The 19,156-nt window shown below is 47.1% G+C and overlaps 1 protein-coding gene across 21 annotated transcripts in view; it reads left to right on the top strand.

The window, feature by feature from the left end:
* MSI2 (musashi RNA binding protein 2) overlaps positions 1–18,460 on the top strand; it is a 238,815-nt gene extending 220,355 nt beyond the window's left edge. For 9 of the 21 annotated variants that reach the window (XM_066979806.1, XM_066979804.1, XM_066979802.1 and 6 more), the window contains 3 exons: positions 9,587–9,741; positions 11,529–11,606; positions 13,687–18,460. In XM_066979806.1, the coding sequence (XP_066835907.1) occupies positions 9,587–9,741; positions 11,529–11,570 (197 nt within the window). In that variant the 3' untranslated portion in view covers positions 11,571–11,606; positions 13,687–18,460. Of the gene's footprint in view, positions 1–9,532; positions 9,742–11,528; positions 11,607–13,686 lie in introns of those variants that run through there. The other 12 variants (XM_066979801.1, XM_066979805.1, XM_066979797.1 and 9 more) reach the window with 5 other exon arrangements.
* The last annotated feature ends 696 nt before the right edge of the window (positions 18,461–19,156 follow it).

The raw sequence follows: 19,156 nt of genomic DNA, 5'->3' as shown, positions 1-19,156 counted from the left end.
TGATGCTTCAGAGGAGTTAAGTGCAGTCTTTAGCAGAACAGGTGCTGCTCACGTGCCTGCAGCGTGCACCAAGGGGACGGTGCTTGGTTTTTAAACACCTGCACCGCTTGAATTTTTAGCTTACACAAGTCTGTTCAAACTGTGCGGCTCTGGCTCTGTGCTCGTCCACCATCACTCAGAATTCGCTGTTTGTGTCCATGCCGAGTGCTCGGCCTCCGTATGGCGGCGGAGCAGGAGAAGCCCCCGTGCCGTGCTGGCAGGAGAGCACCAGAACGGAGGCAGGAACGGTCGCCACAAGTTCACAATTGTCATTATCACACCGACGTGTCCAGCTTGGTTCATAGCAGCTTGGATTGCTGCTAGCTGCGGGCCTGGGAAGTGTTAATAATTGTCACCAACACCGCGCGGTCTGGGAGGCGGCTGCCGCGAGGAGGGTCAGGCGGGGCCCCCCTCCCATGCTCTGCTCAGTTCCAGCTGTAATTGCCGAGCTTGGGAACCTGTTCACCACCCACTGCTTTTTGTCGTTATCCTTGCGATATTTTGATGTGTGAAGCCGTTTCCAAAGGGGCTGCAGAGACAGAACAACCTTTTAAAGTGTGACTGCAGATAGAAAATAATGTACAAATAGTACCTTGTTAAGGCAGATAGCAGCTCTCAGTGTCTCTTGGCCTCATCACCACTTACTTTGCTGATGAGCCCAACAGTTGTTTTATTTTGTTTGTTCCTGCAGGGCCGGGAGGGCTGCAGGCAGGGAGGGCTGCCCGCCGCTGCCTGCGGCTGTGCCCCCTTGCAGAGCCGCACTGAGAAGGCACAGAGCCAGCACTTGGGGTTTCCAGGGGCAGGACTGACCTGGCTGTCCTAAGAAAAATGTCTCTGGCTTTCAGTACTGACAGAGGATCTCTGTCTGCCACAGGTTCTTACAGAGAGGTGTTTGCTTTTCAAGTCTGCTTGGAAAGAGCGCAAACGAAGCGCGGCACCGCGCAGGTCTCCGCAGGAGCCGTGCTAAACGGCACCTCTAATTGTAACTCCGGGGTTATTTGCTTTTCTGGTTTGTCTCCCACTTTCCGTTTCAGCTAGTTGTGAGCTGTTTGTACATTGCTGCTCTCCAGAACGTCTGTGTCTTTCCGGCTCATTATTTCCGAGACATTTTTTAGTTCGAGCATTGATCTGAATTGGAGGTGTGCCGGGTGCGGTTAGTCTCAGACATGAAGTGGTGCTGTATGTAAATACAGCAGATATAGGACAGCAGTGCTTCTGATAGTTCATCCTGACCACAAACAAATGTGTTTGTGCCTCTGGCAGGAGCTGTGTGCAGTGATTGGTATATAACAGAAGAGCCTAAACGTGAACATTTAATTCTCAGTGCTGTGTCTCTGCACTCTCGCAGTCTGAATGGCAAACAAGAGTCACAAGCACCGACATCTTATTTCACACTGGCATTAATTCATATGTTGAGTCTCAAATAAATCACATCTGGGTAGTTAGCATCTCTGAAAAGCAAGGTACACGCGCCCATTAACTTCAGCTGTGAGTGCACAAAGAATTAGCTTTGGCCAAGCTGTCTGTAAGACGAGTGCAGTGCTAGCTAACGACACAATATTTGTAAGGCTCTAAGCACCAACAATTTAAGCTCTGCACGCAGTGCTGGAGTTTCTCCACAGTCCGTACTGTGGTGGTTATTTAAAGTATCAGCACCGCACTGTGACTGCTGCTCCATTAGTCATGCACGAAGATGTGGCCATTGGTGCTGATGCTTCAGGACACACAGGATGCTCAGGAAATCAGGAGGGGAGCAATCTGCCCCGCACCAGTAGCCCCGGTTCTACTGTAATGTCCTCTGCGGCATTGATACTCGGGTTCTTGCAAAGACAGTGCAGCAGGCTTGAATGCTTGGGTAACTCCTGGGGAAATTCCCAGTTTCCAGACACTGCAGCACAATACCACAGAGGTTTGAGGAAGGCAGTAAAAGCGTCCTCTCCCCTACTTGGCTGCCTGTGGCCAACTTACCAACTCAGGGAATGAGATCTAGTTACCCTTTAGCTACAGATGATATTCCTTCTGCAAAAAAAGTGGGCAACTCCTCTTAAATCCAGCAGTAAATCTCAAGTGAGTTAAGTTACATGTCCCCGAGCACTGGTATAGCTCCTGTCCCAGCTGGGCTACCCGGGCCCTGCGGTTGGTTGTGTGCGGAGGACGGGGCCGCAGCGCGCTCGGGCAAGTACCATCCCTGTGCCATTGGTGCCAGGAGCCTGCTCGCCCTCATCTCCCGTGTGCGCCCTGCTGCTGGCCAGAAGTCACCTCCCTGACCTGTCTGCCCCCACCCCGGGCCGTACATCCCCCACCTCAATCCCCTTTCCATCTCCTTCGCCGGCGTTAACTGTTATTAGATTGTTTCCTCCTTCGAGCTAGAAGATGTTGTTTGTGGAATGTTATATGAATTTTTCATAAAGATAAAAAACAGCCTAATCTTGTGAGCTTTGAGTCTTGGTAGTGGGTAATGGCTTTGATTTAAAGCATTTTGTCTTAATGATAGTTATATTGAAAATTTCCTGCTGCTTTCAAGCACGTGTCGTTATTATCATAAACATTGATGGTAGAAATGCCTGCCAAATTGTGCGTGGCTGTTTATGGTAGATGAGAGAGTCATCCAGAAATTAGAGCACTGGATCAACAAGTTGTCAAAAAGCCTGTTTGTGTGGAAGGGCACCGCCGGGGCTGGCGGGACGAAGCAGAGCAAGGAGGGCTGGGAGGAACAGCGTGCTGTAGGTGACCAGCGCTGGGTGTAGGAAGAACTGTAGAAAACGCTTGGTGTGAAATTAGCAGCAAATTTCTGACGAGGAGCCGCTTCTGAAGAAACTGAGGGATGGGGGAGAGGACAGCCCCTTCCCAGGCAGGGCACGGGGCTGTGCTCCCCTGCCTGGTCCCAGGGCAATGCCGCTCCCCGCGGTGTCTCGCCCCGCTGCCGTGGGCTGGGGCTGGCCCAGGCTTCCCTCCGACGGCGGCTGTGGGGGAAGCAGGAGGCTCGCAGGTGCTGGGACGTCTCCTCCCGGCGGCAGCTCCGCACTGCTAGGACTGAACAATCCCTTCCACTTGGTTTGGTTTTTAAAATGGTTTTTCACAGAGCCTCTTGCATTCGCTCCACTTGAAAAAATAAACAGGTACACACTTTTAAAATTAGAATATGTTTACGGGGGGGTGCTTCGTTCTTCTCTTGTTCTTTACACGTGTCGCTCTGGTCTCCATGCCGTGCTCCACATCAGCACCTGCTCTCGGAGTAACACCTCCACCAGCCTCTGTGGTTGGACTCTGCTGTAGCAATGCCAGTAGTAAATTAGCTCACCAGTGTTAATTGCTGCCCAGGGATAATGAGCCCTCCCCAGGAGGTGATTGATTGTCATTAGGCGGTTCTCCGGGAGCGCTGCTGTAGTGCTTACAGATGTGTGGCTGGGGCGAGCGCGGGCGGTGGCATGGGCCCAGATTTACACCCCAGTGTCTGCAGAAGGGGACGGGGACAGGGACGTCGGCGGGAGGGGATGGGGACATCTGCGGGAGGGGATGGGGACATCTGCGGGCGAGGAGGAGCTGCGGCGGCTCCAGCCGGCTCGCTTCGGCACTCAGCTGCGCTCTCAGCTACGAGATGCAGTTCTGGCTGCGATAACGGGGCACTATATTTCATCCTGAAGTATTCTGCCTCTTCTCAAGGAGGAAAGCCAGTAAATCATCTGGTGGTTTCTTTCAAACTTGAGATTTCCCTTGCCTGTGTGCAGTGGCGGGGAAGGCAGCCGTGGATTTTGCACTGCTCATCACATTTCTTTTTTTCTAACTTGTGAAATGTTTGTATGTTAAGTGCAAAAAAAAAAAGCACAAGCATGGTATTTACTATAGAAAAGACTGCTCTGCTGACCTCTTCTCCCACTGCTGCCACCTTGGGCTGACTTTGCCCAGGGGCTGAGCCCTCTTCCCGGGCTCGGTGGACGCCTGGTCTGTGCTCCAGCTGCCCAGGTCCAGGTGTGGCTGCTGGCTTGGTGCACAAACAGAGGATGTGTTGTGGCTTTGGATCAACTCCTGAGTTAATCTGTCCTGAGGACGTTAATCTGTCCTGAGGACGTTAAATGTTAAGGGTTTTAATCACTTTGGGAAGCTTCTCTTGCTTTGAGTGTATATTTAGGTCTAGGTTCTGGTGCCGTTGGAGAGGGAGAAGTGTGGTAACCCAGTGCTGCACGTGGCTGTGTGCCAGAGCAGTGGTCCCCAGGCAGTGCCTGCCTTACAGCCCTGCGTGTATTTCCTGGCTTGCTTTTGAAACACAGCGTAATTGAGGGGTGCTTAAGAGTGTTGCTTCGTTGCCATGGCTAATTTACTAAGCCCTGAGAGGATTGATCATAAGCCCAGGACCATGCAAGGTTTCTTTGTAGGCCAGTAATATCAAAATCCTTGTATTTTTTTCTTCCTTCCCCTCCCTCATTACCTTCATCATTTATAGCTGAATTGAGTTTCTCTGGGTGGGATTTCAGCATGCAACTTGTTGTGCTTTACCCATGTGCTCCCTCCCCTCCCAGAGAGGCATTTGGATCCTGTTTAGTGCAATACACCACTTGCAAAGGCAAATGTCATAATGAATCCTGACTTAGAAATTTCTCAAGAGTTCATCGAAAGAGAGTTTATCTTCCAATAATGACCTTTCTTGTTGAATGCGGATTAATGTACGAGCAAGGACTGTGCTAACACGGCGGTTTGTAGGAGAAGGTGCTCGATAAGCGAGCTCACACGAGCTCCGTCCCTGCTCCCAGCAGTGTTTGGAGCACCGAGCCTCCTGCCTCTCCATCAGCCTGAGCTGGCAGCTTCGCTTTGGGCTCCAGCTGTTGGCTCCTTCACATAACTCACTTGTCTGAGTGGTGCGGTGAGAAGTACCTTACACGCATGTTAGACGTGGATAAAGACAGCTCTAGCTCTGCTAAAGGGCGCCGAGAGGAGTTAGTAATAAAATAGCCTTGCTCATTGAAGCACTGTCTTGAGGTTATGGATGCATTTTAAAACTCTCTCCAAATTCCTATTCAGCTTGGCAGGAAGACGTGCAGTAGGTTCTCTGCCTGGGCAGAGAAGCCCCAGCAGGGCTCGAGGAGCGGGTGCAGTGAACGTGCAGGGTTGCACTGAACGCATCCCAGAGAAGAGCTCCCGTGTGCAGGTGCACGCGGCTCTTGGACAGCTCCTGCTGCGACAGAGCTGACAGCAGGAGCTTGGTCCTGCAGGTCTGCGTCTCCACGGCGTCTTCATTTTCCTTAGAGGACTGAAATGGTATCCAGAGTCTGGAGGATTTTTGTTTTGTTTTCTGCTTTATGTTAGTCTCAGATTATTCACAGGCTTGTGTACAACAAATTTCTTTTCAGGCATTTCTTACCCAAACGCATCGCATTTTGTATGTTGGGAAAGTCGTTCAAGGTCCCTTTGCTGTTGTTTCAAAGTGATCGTAAAAGTGCCTCCAGCTCGAGGTGCGCTTCAGTGCAGCTATTGTAAGAAGACAAATATTTAGCAACTCGCCATGGCTGAGTGAATCGTTAAAATAAGGCTTTCTGCGGAGTGTTTAGTCTCCTGGTAATTATGAGAGCTTTTCTATTTCATGTATCAGGTCTGAAGCAAAGTGTCAGCTCTGTGAAAGCTTCCAGCCCTTCCTGTAAAGTTTTGCAAACAGCTGTTTAGCAGGCGGTGCCCAAAGCGGGCATCCCGCGCCCCCGCGGAGCCGCTTGCAGAGAGCGGGGCGTTGGGCGTGCGTTTGTGCCGCGCGTTCTTCTGCAGTCACTTCTGTGATCATCAGTGTGTAGTATTAAATTGATGCTCAGTGGATAGAAAATTGCCTTTTCCTTACATTACATACCCGCAATCAGAAGGACGTTTGAATAAACAGTCGCCAACTCATTCTGCATGTCTGACAGCCGGTACTCCGATGTTCTTGGAGATGTAAATGATGGTGGCTGGGCTGATTCGGAGGGACGGAGCATCTCTCTGGCTCCTTGCTGGTCTGTTTGCTCTTTCCCTTCAGTGAGGTTTCAGGACACGGCAGAGCATGTCTCCTTGTCAGCTGTGCACGGTTTTGCAGTTGGCGAGTTAATGATGCAGAGATGCCGCTGCGTATGGATGTCTGATGAGCCCCAGCATCGCCGCGGCTCGTCCCCACGCGGATCGCTGCTCCTGCCCGCAGCAGCGCGGCGTCGGGCAGCCGCCGGCATCGCATGGGCACTGGCCCTGGCTGCGTCCCGCTCCTGGTCCCGGGCTGCAGCAATGTTCACAGGGGTGTTCACTCACAGCATCCCCGCAGTCTTGCCCCAAGCATCTCCGGTGGGGCTGGCCGCAGCACCCCACATCCCCGCTCGCCGCCAAACCCAAGGGCAGCCTTCGCATCACACGTCTGCTGTGGGATGCCCAGCTCACCAGCCCTGCCCTCATTTCAGTACCATTTTGAAACGCTGTATTTGATCACTGTATCTTGAAATTGAATCTTAAAGCATTATATAGGCATGTTTGTGCCAGCCCCGACGTGCTGTTGCTGTTAGCGGGCTGCTGCAGAGAGAAATTTGGCCTTGCACCCCAACTTTGATTTTTAATTAAATCTTCTGTGCACCTCTAGATGAGAGCCGTGTGTTTTGGGGACTTCCCATTACTGTCACGATTTGGACTTCTTCCCAGCAAACCATGCTGTGAAATCCATTGCGAGTCGTGGGGAGGCAGCCGCTCGCGCAGGACGGCAGCCGTGCTGGCAGGGCATCGCTGTCCCACCGCTGTCCTGGGCTGGGGGCTGGCATTGCCTCCCCCGGCAGTAACAACACCCTTGTCGCCCCTTGCACCTCCTACTGGCGCACGTGTTGCTGTATGACAATTAAAAGCAGGTCGTGAACTGGCAATGCAGCCACCGGTGTTGCTGCTGCCACGTGTTACACAAGCACCCTTGCCAGCCTTGGTGCACCCTGTGCCCCGTTAGCTGCACCCTGCGATTTGGGGCTGCTTTTGTAACGTTTGGTGCTTCTGTTGACGTTCCAGACCACGGCTGTCCCCAGCTGTTCTTGCCCTCTACCTTCTGGTATCCTTGGTCTCTAAAAAACGTATGTCCTTACATCCTTCTTGCCCGAGGTGCTGGGCACATCCTTCCCCACAGCGGCCGTGTCACTCCTGGAGGCTCGTGGCTTCGCACAGGCGGCCGAGTGGGGCTTTCTGTGTGACTGGGCAGTGAAACCCGCATCCATTTTGTAGAAACAGAAGGAAGAAAAGGGGGAAAAAAAGTGCTAGCTTATAGTAATAAAGGGCTTTTGAACATCTCAGCTGGATATTTTTCTTCATGAGTGAGAAGGCCAAATGTTATCTTGACATTTAATCTTTAATAATAAAAATATGGTACTTTGTTTGCCAGTGAATTCCAAAATAATCTGTTTACTCTCTCATGCCTTATTTCATTTAACTTGCTAGCTTAGATGACCTACTTACTTTCCCCTGCTACCACTTTAGAGCCACAGAAAATCATTTATTTTGCAAAATTTACTTTCCTGTTGCTGCAGAGCCAACAGTTGCCATTTTGATGGGTTTTCGAGTAGTTAATCCATTCATTTGAGAAGTGCATGCCTCCTGCGTGGGCAGCGCGGCGGGGACGGTCGGAGGGCTGGTGGCGGCTTGGCCCCGGCGAGGTGCCGGCCTCAGCTCAGCGCTGGGCTGGCCGCTGGCCCCCAGTTCTCGTTCACGTTCTGCAGTCGGTAAGGCAGGTCTGTTCCCAAGCCCACTTTGTGTCTTGGAAAGAGCTCGTCAGGAGCACCGTCTTCCCTCACGCTGCTCCTGCTGGGTGAGCAGGACTTGTCCCCGGGCTGGTGTTCAGCCCCAGTAAACCCCAGCAGTTGATCGGCTCGGTGCTGAGCCAGGGGCAGGGGCTTATTGCAGGCTATCAAACTTTATAAACCCTTTTAGTGCCTAATGGAGATAGGCAGGGAGCTGCAGCCGGGGGAGAAGGCTGAGCAAGTCCTGGCGCAGGCTCGAGCATGGAGGTGAGGGTGGTGGAAGCTGCTGCGGGTCGGGAGCAGTCCCAGGCATGGGACTTACGTGGCTTACACCCACGAGCACAGCTCGGGCAAGCTCACAGGGACACGGTGGCTGCGTGGTCGGGCCGGCTGTGTCCTGCCAGCGGCGGCAGACCTATTTGTGCTGTGTTCAGAGTGGTGTTAGGTGCCCCGGTAGTCGTGCTCGGCTGTGAGGACGTGGCCAGAGCCTGGGCAGGCTGCAGCAGCGCTGCCGGTGGGACCGGGCCTCTCCCCCGTGTACCTGCAGCACCTTGTGCGGCCGGGGGAGCTGAGGGGCCCTCGGTCCAGGTGGTAGTGGCGGGGTGCAGGGTATAGGGCACAGGGTGCGGGGCGCAGGGTGCGGGGTGCAGGGTGCAGGCCGCGGGCCGGCCGTGCCACGAGGCGATGGTGGGAGCGGGCAGGCGAGGCTGGCGCTTGCCGAGGGGCCGCCAGCACGGCGCGGGGGTAGCTCCAGCTTCCAGCAGCCATCCCCATCAGCTCTCCCCAGCCCGCTGACTTTTCTTTTGCATTGAAACCTCTTACTCATAAATTTTACATCCAAGAGCAACCGTGAGAAATGCCAGAAGCCCGATCATCTAACATGCTTTAATACCTAAATTTATTCTTTAGTATCATTCTTATTTACATTGTTTTTCTGTCTCAAAAAAAAAATACAAAGGGAGGAAAAAAATAAAATTTTCTTTTACTTCCACGTTAGGAGGTGAGTTGTCATACACCCTCTGGAATTCTTTTTTGCTTTTGATCTTTATTTATTTGTTTAATTTTGGTTGATGTCCCAAGCATGGTTTTGGAGACGAAGGTAGGTCTTCGCTCTCCAAATCAAAACGAAAAAAAAATAAATAAATAAAACAACACTCTCCTTGCTCATACTTAAAAAAAATCCAAACTGTTCCATTCCATACCATTAAAAAACAAACAACAACAACAAAAAACTATTGAACTATTTCTACAGCTTACCAATTTAAAAGGGCGGGTTTTTTTTCAAAAGTATCGAATGGATCCAAAAACGATTTTACTAGAAGTGATTGAAGTTATTTGCTGTCAACGTTTTAATATCAATATTACCACAATGTGTAGTCTCAAATTAGTTCCTTTGTAGTTTGCATGGGATGTGAATGCTGTCTCGGCGTGCCCAGACCTAGAGAACTTGTTACTACTGCATGAGCATCAAGTCAGATGTTGAAAAATATCTATTATATTTTGTGATAATTTGGTGAAAATGAGCACCTCCAGTCTCTGGTTGCAGTAGTGTGTTGAATGATTGTTCTTTTTTTTTTTATATATATTCATATATATATTTTGGAGCTCTAAGCTTCGTAGTAGTACGGGCTGACTATTATTCAGTACTTGCTCTCCTATCGCATGGCCTTGGTTAAGTGTTAGAAGTTGGGCCTAGGCTGTTTATTCTGGTGTTTGGCTTTGTAATAACGGTGCATGCCCGGCGTCTGGCCTCATACCCAGCTTTATTCTCTGCACACCAGTCTTGAATAGCTACAGTGCTCAACCGAATTTTGGCGCACCCGCTTCCCCGGCAGGCTCCAACCCAGCCCGGCCCGGAGGCTTCCCCGGGGCCAACAGCCCCGGGCCCGTCGCAGACCTCTACGGCACGGCCAGCCAGGACTCCGGCGTCGGCAACTACATAAGCGCTGCCAGCCCACAGCCGGGCTCCGGCTTCGGCCACGGGATCGCCGTAAGTACCACGCGCCGCGGCCCCTTTCGTGCCAGCCAGGGAGGGGGGGGGTCATTATTTAGTGACATTAAGGTTTTTTTGTGGTTTTTTTTTTTTTTTAAACTATTAAATGATGGAGTGGGTAGCACATCACTCCCATAGCCTCTGCCGCTGTGCTTAACCTGCTGCGGTTGCTGACAGGCTTCGTGCGGAGCTGCACACTGTTGCCCCAGAGCCGCTGGAGTTGCAAACCGGATTGGTAACGCTCGTCTGACGCCTTCTGAGGTCCTGACGTGGCGTATTTTAAAAGGACCTGCTTAATAAATATAGCCTTCCAAGCTTCTGCTTGTCCGGATGGTCTTTACATCAGTCCAATGGCCTGCTGAGGCTGATGTGCCTGCTTGCAGGCAGTGTACCAAGCCTCTGCTCACACAGAGGGGGACAAAGAGGCTCTCTGGGACACCAGTCCTGCCCACGTCCCTCCCACAGGGGTCACAGTGTCCCGCTGGTGGCACGGGACTGTCCGGGCTTGGAGCTTCCAGCCTCTGCCGTTGCGGCCTCAGTGTGGAGCTGGGGGCACGTTAGCGTGGGAGGTGGGCGCTGGCTCACCCCCAGGCATCTTCAGACCAGTTACGGTGTCACTAACAGTCCTTAAAATTCGCAGGTTACAAGTAAGTCACTTGTGTTGTGTTGTCAAGTCGTTGGAAACGTATTTCTGTAATGCTGCGTGGTTCTGAAGGCTCACTAATTACGGGCGATGGAAATTTGCTTAACAAAGCTGCATGCTGTTTTTCAGATTGCACTGTTTTACCTGTGTGTGTTAGCATGAATGTGGTTGATCCGCTTTAGTGGCTGTCAGTCTCTGAAACAGAATACCAGCAAATTAAGTTGTTTTACTTTTTCCTGGTAAAATGCTGAGATTTTTTTTCCTCTTGTAAGGTAAACATGTCAAAGTACAGAGAACTCCCCTGAGATTCCTCTAACTAAACGGAGAATTTTGTTCTTTGACCAAATTGGATGAAATGGGGGAGTGGGAGCATAGTGCAGACAAAATTCCTGAAACTGTGTTATTTTTATTGCATAAACTGCTGGTACCCAAAAAGCCAAAACAGCCTGCTGCCCTCCACTTGTGCCCTTGTGCTCTGCATTCCTGCCCTGGTCCTGCTCCTCACACGGACACACAAGGGACCTGACAGCCCCCTTGGATCCATTCTAATACAAAATGTAGAATATTATTATTCTACTAAGAGCTACACCAATTTAAACTGCCACTTCCAAGACCCTTATTTCCATTTTTCACTTGACAAAAAAGACCTGTTTGTTCTGGAAAACTTGGTCACTTTGACCTCAGTGACATCCCAATCTTTCAAGTAATGAGATGCACAATAAAAGCCGTGATATCCTGATTTGTCTGCACTAATACTTCTTCAAAGACTGATTTTGTATTTGACTTGCAGATTGGCAGCCTCTTAATTTCTCCTATCCCCCAATAACTGCAAAGAGTCCAGTAGCCCTTTTTTACATACATATTTATTTAACACTCTCCATTTACTAACCCTGGTTTAAAAACAAAAAAGGGAAAACCCTAAGCTTATTTTTGTAACTGGGGGAATGAGAAGATGATGGTCTTGGAAAGGTAACGAGTGTTCAGAACATGGAGTCATTAGTGACCAGAACAACTTTTGGAAATACATATTCATGCTGGCAACACAGTCTTTCAAGTCCTTTGATAATTTCTTGCCAAAAATTAATAATCATCTGTTCCCATGTATAGAGCACTGATGAACTTAACAATTGTACAATTTTAGGGACCTTTGATTGCAACGGCTTTTACAAATGGATACCATTGAAACGTTACACATGGTTGGTTGCCATCTCACTTGGAGGTATTACAGTATATACCATTTGTACTTTGTGCTAAACTACCATTTCCCTTATATTTACTTTAAGTGAACAATTCTTTTATCTTCATTTCGTCTTTCCTTGGCCTTTAATCATTCCTTTCTGTGATTTATTTTATTTAAATCAATCTCATGGGTTGGAAACTGGAAGGCAGATCGGGAGCTAGAACCCAGCGAAGACATGTCTTCATATTCATGACGCTTCGTGCAATAATTTGGAGACTTCAAAACCCCACAGAAATAAACGGTGATCCCAAAAAACCTTTGGGGAAGCAATCAAGTGCCAGTTGACAGCATCATGGTCAGGGTTATAGATTCGCTATGAATGCACTCATCTAAAAATAGACTAGCCCCACTGCTTTATTACAGAGAAGCCATCATTCTTAATTAAGTGCTGTACCAAATATTACAGCTAAAAGATAACATTGTAACTAGTAACCATAGAGCAATTATCAAGATTAAAAAAAAATTAAAGCTAAGCAAATTAAATTAAAGACATTACCTGAGTAATGCATCCTTGGATCGCTGCCAGTTTCCTACCCTTTGAACTAAGCTCGAGTTAATTAAATGTTTAATTTTTTTATTATTTTTTGGCCTTTGGTATATTCATCTTTGCAAACAAATAGTCTTACACAGAGAATAGCGTAGATTAGAAAAGTCAGTCAATGAAAACTAGAAGGTATGCCCATGAAAGTTCACCATTAGAGCTCTTGCTGCAGACACACAAATGTAGTATCTGACAACCTTAATTTCTCTGTCTTTAGCCCAGCACTATCTGATCAATTTCAGGTTTCACATTCAAAATCAGTGTATGAATTAGGACTGTAGTTAGTCAAAGGTCTGGGATCTGTGGAAAATGTTCAGAGGCTTTAAATAATACAAAAATAGATGTAAAAATAGATGTATAGTTAAATACTAGTGAATAAAGGGGTTTGCTATTTACTCTTCGTCTACTCATAAACACACAAGATTACCTGAAATTGTTTCATGAATTGATTCGGTCCACCAAGTAGCATTTTGTATGGGAAAGCAAAAAAAAATGCACAAGCACTCTTGCTTTAATCCCGGTTATTATTTGTACATATCAGTGTGCATTCTGAGGTCGATTTGTCAGAATCCTTCACGTTTTCTGGGCCGCCAGCCTGTGTAATAACAAGGTGGTGCACAAAGCATGCTAGAGGTTTGAGCAGAACATCATAATTCAAACTAATAATGCTGCAGTGAAGGCAGTGCTCATCAGATTAATATGTTGTAATCATTTTACACTTACCACAACACATCAAATTGTAACCATCATTTACTGGCCAGTATTAAAACTCAAGCCATTAATGACTTAAAAACAGAAAGTGCTTTTAATGTTGCTCATTACTAATTAAAATAGATTTTGAGTGGAGGAAATGAGCCTTGTTATTAATTCCTCCAGGACCACCGGGTTTGAAGTTACCGCCGCGGCACATCCTGGGGCACACATCCCCTCCCACCACGGCAGAGCCCCCGCGGTGCCCGTGGCCAGGACCGGCCGTGGTGCCGTGCTCGGCGTTGCACCGCTGGCACAGCGTTGGGGTGGCTTTGGGCAGTGATCCCGGGGACACGGCCAGCACGGGCACCTCGCTGCAGCTGCCCGAAGCCCTTAGTATTTATTTCCAACCTTACAGCTGCAGCGTGCCCACACAAATACAATAAAATAGAAAAAAAATATAACACTCATTTTACAGGAGCCTTGTAAATTTGGGGCGCAATGCCCGAGGAACACCTTGTGTTCTTCCAGTGCATTGAGTCGCGTTTGATCGCCACGAAGCCCGGCTGGTGCCAACAGAGCCCAGCCACGGGAGCACGGGGGCCGGGAGGTACAGGGTAGGAAGGAGAAATGGCGTTGTGCTCCGCCGCTCTGGAGCCGCGGCCTGCACCTGCAGCGTGGCCAGGACAGCGCCGAGCAGGGCAGCGCCAGGTCAGGCCGCGCGGCAGCGCCCGAGCACCGCGGGCGGCCACACGCGCGTGGTCGGGTTTCAAAACCTCCACTGACCCTCCTCTCCTCTGTGTCCTGTGTGTGCTCCTCTCCTTTCAGAGCCTATCTGGATGTCCGGGCAAGACAGGGCGAAGTTTCTGAGTGGTCCCATGTTTAGGTGATATCATCAGACTTTGAGCACTACATCATCACCAATAACAAACAAACTGGAGGTGGCACTCGACGGACTTAGGTTGTTTAAAATCTCTCTCATCATCTCATGAATCTGCTGTACTATAAAAACAACAGCTTTTAAAAGTATGTATATAAAATCCATTTCTTGTTCGTTTTATTTTCTCGATGGGTTCCCCCCCCTTTTTAAACCTATTCAAACCCACGTTTTTTCGTAGCGTTTTGACATAGTCTCGTAGCCACGTAGACCTAATTCTTTGTGTATCTCGTAGGAGCCTAACCATAGCCTAGCTGTTTATATTAAGGGTTTTCTTTCGTTTCCTTTCCCCCCCACCCTCCGTGTTCCTCTCGTTCTCCGTAGTCGTTGTTGCTTACAGGACGCTGAGGCGGCGCCGCGGGTCTCAGCGGGTGGCACCAGTTCTGGCACCGTAGACCTGGGCGGGTGGCAGCGCCGCGGCGGCGGCGACGGGCTGGGCGCTGCCGGGGCACGGCGGGCGCGGGCACGCGCTCCGGCAGCGGGTTCCCTAGCCCTTCTTTTCGTTTGTGACGTCTTCGTTAACCTGATTCTATCTATTTTCGGCAATAAGGCAAGGACGGCAGACTTTGGCGCGTCCTTTTTCTATAAGTGCTTTTTTTTGTTGAAAGAGGTGATATAAGGTTTTTTGAAATTGTGAATTCTGAAAAAAAATACTGTAAATACAATTCCATTAACTACATATAAACTATTAAGAAAGAGAAATACAAACTATTTTTGTGATGGAGTCAGTCTGAGGCAGTTTCTCTATTAAAATGGAAGAAAAAAAAAAAGTAAAGTTTTAACCGTGTAGACCAACTGCCAGAGCTGGCCCACCAGCGTTAGACTAACACTGTTTCGCTTGCTCTGTAGGTGTGGTAGACCTTCGAACTGTCCTAGCGTCATACCAGCATACTATCTAGTCATACGTGCACAGCTTACCAAGTAACAGTCTCGTTGTATTTTTAATTTAAAAACTGCTTTTCCCAAGACTGAAAAAGAAGCTACGGTTTTACTATTTAACGCATTTAAGGTTCAAAGCACACCTGTTCTTAGTTGTTGTTTCGAATTAGATCCACTTGCTGTCCAGTCATTTCAGCTGCTCCGAGCGCCCTGCGAAGCCCGGGGAGGAGAGGGCTCCCCGCCCCAGGGAGCTGCAGGCGGAGCGGTGGTAGAGCTTGCATCGTTACCTTTTTTATCCATTACTTTTCTGTATTAACGAATTAGGAAAGCGACTTTGTTTTTTGGGAATACCTCAGTGCTACAAGTTTCACCCTAGAAGCAACGGAAGATTTTAATTTATTGTAGTTGTAAACAGAATTTTAAAAAAATAAAGTATAAAACATCATTGCACTGTGACTGGTAGGGGAAAAACTGACAGTTTCCTATTTGCACATGTTTAATATTTGGCTGTTATATATATGGTCCTCTGTTGGGGGAGGAAACTTATGAAGGATATTTTTTAATTTAATTTTTTTAATATTGGTAAATAGGCCTGCAACAGCAAACTAGAAGTACAACATGGTAGGTGGCATTAAGAACATACTGTAGTGTGGATATATTTCTTCTTTTTTTAACGTAATATTGACAAGTTTTATTAATATTTTTTTAAATTGTTACGTTTATAAATTTGGTACTTTAGGTACAGCCAGTATAAGACACTGAATGCGACATTTGTTAAAAAGAGCTGCTGCACTCCTATTTTTGTAAATTTTACTAACAAGTAGACTAATGTAGACGTTCAATAGACAAGGTAGAGCAAGGCATCTTTAACAAAAACAAGGCACCATACTGCTAACCGAAAGGAGAAAACCTTGTTTTTCTTATTTTTAAAGAAAGAATCATGCTTTTTTGTGTAATATTTTAGGTTTTTTTCTTATTTCAGAACAACCAGGTTTAAGCAAAATGCTGGACGCTTTTTAAATATTGAGACTTGATCAAGTAATAAAGTAAATAAAACAATTCTTTAAAAAATAAAAACTAAAAAAAACAACAAACCAAATTCCCTGAAATTCAATGTATAATCAGGGAATTTTTTATTGATATTTTGTCAATGTTGATGATGTACTGTACTACCAGTTGGTTTTCCTCTCCATTCCCTATCACCTCATAGAATATCCTTTGTTGATCATTGTTGTATGTTAATAGTGTATAAAATGGCTATCTTGTAAGAGTGCTGTCCTGATGCTAGTGTAGTGAATTTTTCCCCCCCTCTTTCTCTCTTCCTCTTCTAGTACATATTGGTAGGTGTATCGTAATTAAGGTTAAAAATTTAGATGTAGTTATTCAGATTTAGGACCAGTAAGGATAGAACTTTCTCTTATTTAAGAAAAAAAAAATGCTAATAATTTTGGGAAGGTTTTCCTTTTTTTTTTTTCTTTTCCTGTTTTTTTTTCTTTCTTTCTTTTTTCTTTTCTTTTGCTGATCTGATGCGGTTTCAACTAACCAAAGGTCTCACAATGTTAAAAATGCTGGCAAACTCTTAAGGCATTTTGTAGATCCCCACCCTTGACTTTGAAAAGGGGATGTGCCATACTACCTTAAATGCTAATGCTAGATATGCAAAACTGGATTTTTTTAATTTATTTTTTAAAAGAGGGAGGCACGGTATATTAAAACGATTTTACTAAGAGAAAAAAATATTTTTTTAAGAATGCTCAGAAGAAATTGCTAATCTGTGTGAATATGTTTTAGATGTTTATATACCTTTTGAAAAGTCCCAGTGGCCCATAGCACAAATGTCGTGGAATCCGATATGTTTTGATGTGGCTACCTAGACTAAGGTTCACATTAGTCCCCCACTCATCTAGAAGTCCATTTCAAAGGGGTTTTTGTTCGTTCGTTTGTTTGGGGGTTTTCTGTAAATTTTCTGCACAAAGGCTCAGCTACATCTTTATTTTAGTCAAGCACAGGGAGCGAACGCGCAGTTACGGCGGATATTGCCCTTTTCTTTCCAAACAGCTCGTACAGAACTGCTACCCCCAGAGTGACCAAAAAGAGAGATTTCTATCTAGCTGTGCAAAATGGGCACCGAAAATACCTCCCCCCGAGAGCGGTCAGTGGCGGGGAAGCAGGTTTTCCCCCGTCGCACGCCTCCCGCAGCGCTGGGTGCTGTGCTGGCCGTGCCGTGGGACAATTTTTCTTACCAAACACAATGCCAATTTTGAAAGGAATTGCAGAAATCCAAAAGAATTCAGTTACCCTCCCCCACCAAAAAGAAAAAAAAAAAAAAGAAAAAAAGTCATTTGTGATTGGCTTGATTAAAATGAAGCCTGATCTGTCCCTGTTTTTGTTTCTTACACTTCATAAATGTTCATTTTGAGTTGAATTTGTAGCTTGGACTTTAAGGTAGCATGGCTCTCTTGCTGTAAGTTTTTTGTTTTTTGTTGTTTTTTTTTTTCATTGTACAGCAGCATTCAGCTGGTGAATGTTACACATCTTGCTAGACTAGTTAAACCATTGGGTAATTGTTGGTAATAACGACCTGAAAGGTGTTCAGATTTCTTTTCTTCCCTCCCCTGCTCTGAAACCTCTGATGCTGTTTTCATCTTTAGTGTGAATGAGGGCTAGTGACTCCAGCCACAGTTACCTTCCTGTTTCGTTTTTGCCATTCACTCAATGCAACATAATCAATAATAAAGCAATATAGTTTACTACATTTTTACTGAAGGCCAGCCATGGTTATGTATGATATTGCATATGAAACTGTTTACAAAAAAAAAAACACTAACTCATAGCTGTCTTTTATGCTATGGATATGTCTCTTGGGTGGAATTTTTTGAATTTTTTTTTTAGTTTAGTTTTGTTTGTTTGTTTGTTTTTTTAAGCAAAATAGTTTAAACAGAAAACTGAAGTTAGTGTAAGTTTAAGAGACAGGATGCATTGAAGACACACCGGCAGATCCTGGGGTCTGCGCACATACACTGTAGAGTTTCATACGTACAGAATCGAATTCAAACCCATTTCTGTGTGTGAACACTACGTGAGGAGATTCTGTAAGCTAAGCAATACTTTAATACTGTAATAAAAATTACCAAAAATAATAAAAAATAAGTAGTTTGAGAGAGTAAATCTACGTGATCGGTTCTCAGTTACCAAACAATCCGAATGTATCGTCTCGAGAGAATTTCATTTCAGATCAGTGTAAAAATCCAAGCAGCCTGGCGGAGAAGCAGGACTCACCCGTGCTATACAGCTCTGTATTCTGTACATACTTGTAACACCAAGCGTGGGATCTGTGTGTCGCGTTGACCGTAGTGGGTAGCAAATTAAGTCATTCTCTGTTGTACAAGGTCTGAACTCCATCAGTGCTAGAATGCAAGTCTAAGCATTTCAGGTGGTCATAAATGTACCTAAATAAACTATGGCACAGTGGCAAGCCTAGCCCTTCCTTTTATACTTTAGTATGAACTGATGAGAACTTTGGTAGTGACTTTTTTTTTATATATATACATATATATATGTATCTATATATATCAAGCATCTTTCAGGTCTCTGTGTATGGCTTTCTAAAGCCCTGTTGTAAAATACTATGTGGATGGGGGTCTCTCACATCACAGATGTGGAAAGTATAATTTTATATTTGTATTTTCAAATAAATAAGTTTGTGAAAGGTTTCCATCCTCTACTGTGGTCCAGAAATCAATGTGTTTGTCTGACAAAAAAATACAATAAACTGTTTTGAACAGACCTGTGAGTCCCTTTTATTTGAAGCGGGGGGAAGCGTTTGTTCCTGGGGGGAGACCAGCATATGGCCCCATCGCCCTTGCCCTCGGGGTCCCCATCCAGGGCTCCAGTGACCTTGTCCTTCCCTCCGATCAGTCTGCATCGAGGGCTGATTGCAGCATTTCTGCAGCATTTTCCCGTGCTGCCGATGCCGCGGGCACGGCGCAGCCTGTGCGCACGCGTCTGGTGAGAGTAACGCGACGAGGGCAGCATTAGCCAACTTCGTTAGCGAGGGCGAATGGCTCAGCTGCGCAGGTGATGCGGTGACACCTCCCTGTCCTCCCCCTGTGGCACCAGGAGAACACCCAAACCCTCCCGCTGAGTGCCTGCACCTGCAAATTGTGGAGGGTCTGCGGCGCCAAGGCTGCACCAGCATCGGCCGTGGAGGTGGGCACGGGGCAGGCTGGTCCCGGGGGAGCAGTCAGCACATCGGCCCCGGCACGGGCCCGGTGGTTAGTGGAGCTCCAAGGGAAAAATTAGATTAGAAGAACAAATGAAAAATAATTTAGGAAGTACTGTTTATGTGTGGTGGAAGGAGCTTCCACGGCGAGGGCTGCAGGAAACGATTTGACTTCCATCCAGAAGAAAGGGAGCGCAGGTCTGGAGTACATTAGTGTGGTGGGAGGCCGGGAATAGCAGCCACTTAACCCTGTCATTCAG

The sequence above is a fragment of the Anser cygnoides genome, chromosome 18 (assembly GCF_040182565.1).
Source record: "Anser cygnoides isolate HZ-2024a breed goose chromosome 18, Taihu_goose_T2T_genome, whole genome shotgun sequence".
NCBI lineage: Eukaryota > Metazoa > Chordata > Aves > Anseriformes > Anatidae > Anser > Anser cygnoides.
The sequence above is the reverse complement of the archived record's forward strand: the minus strand, read 5'-3'. Positions and strand labels throughout refer to the sequence as shown.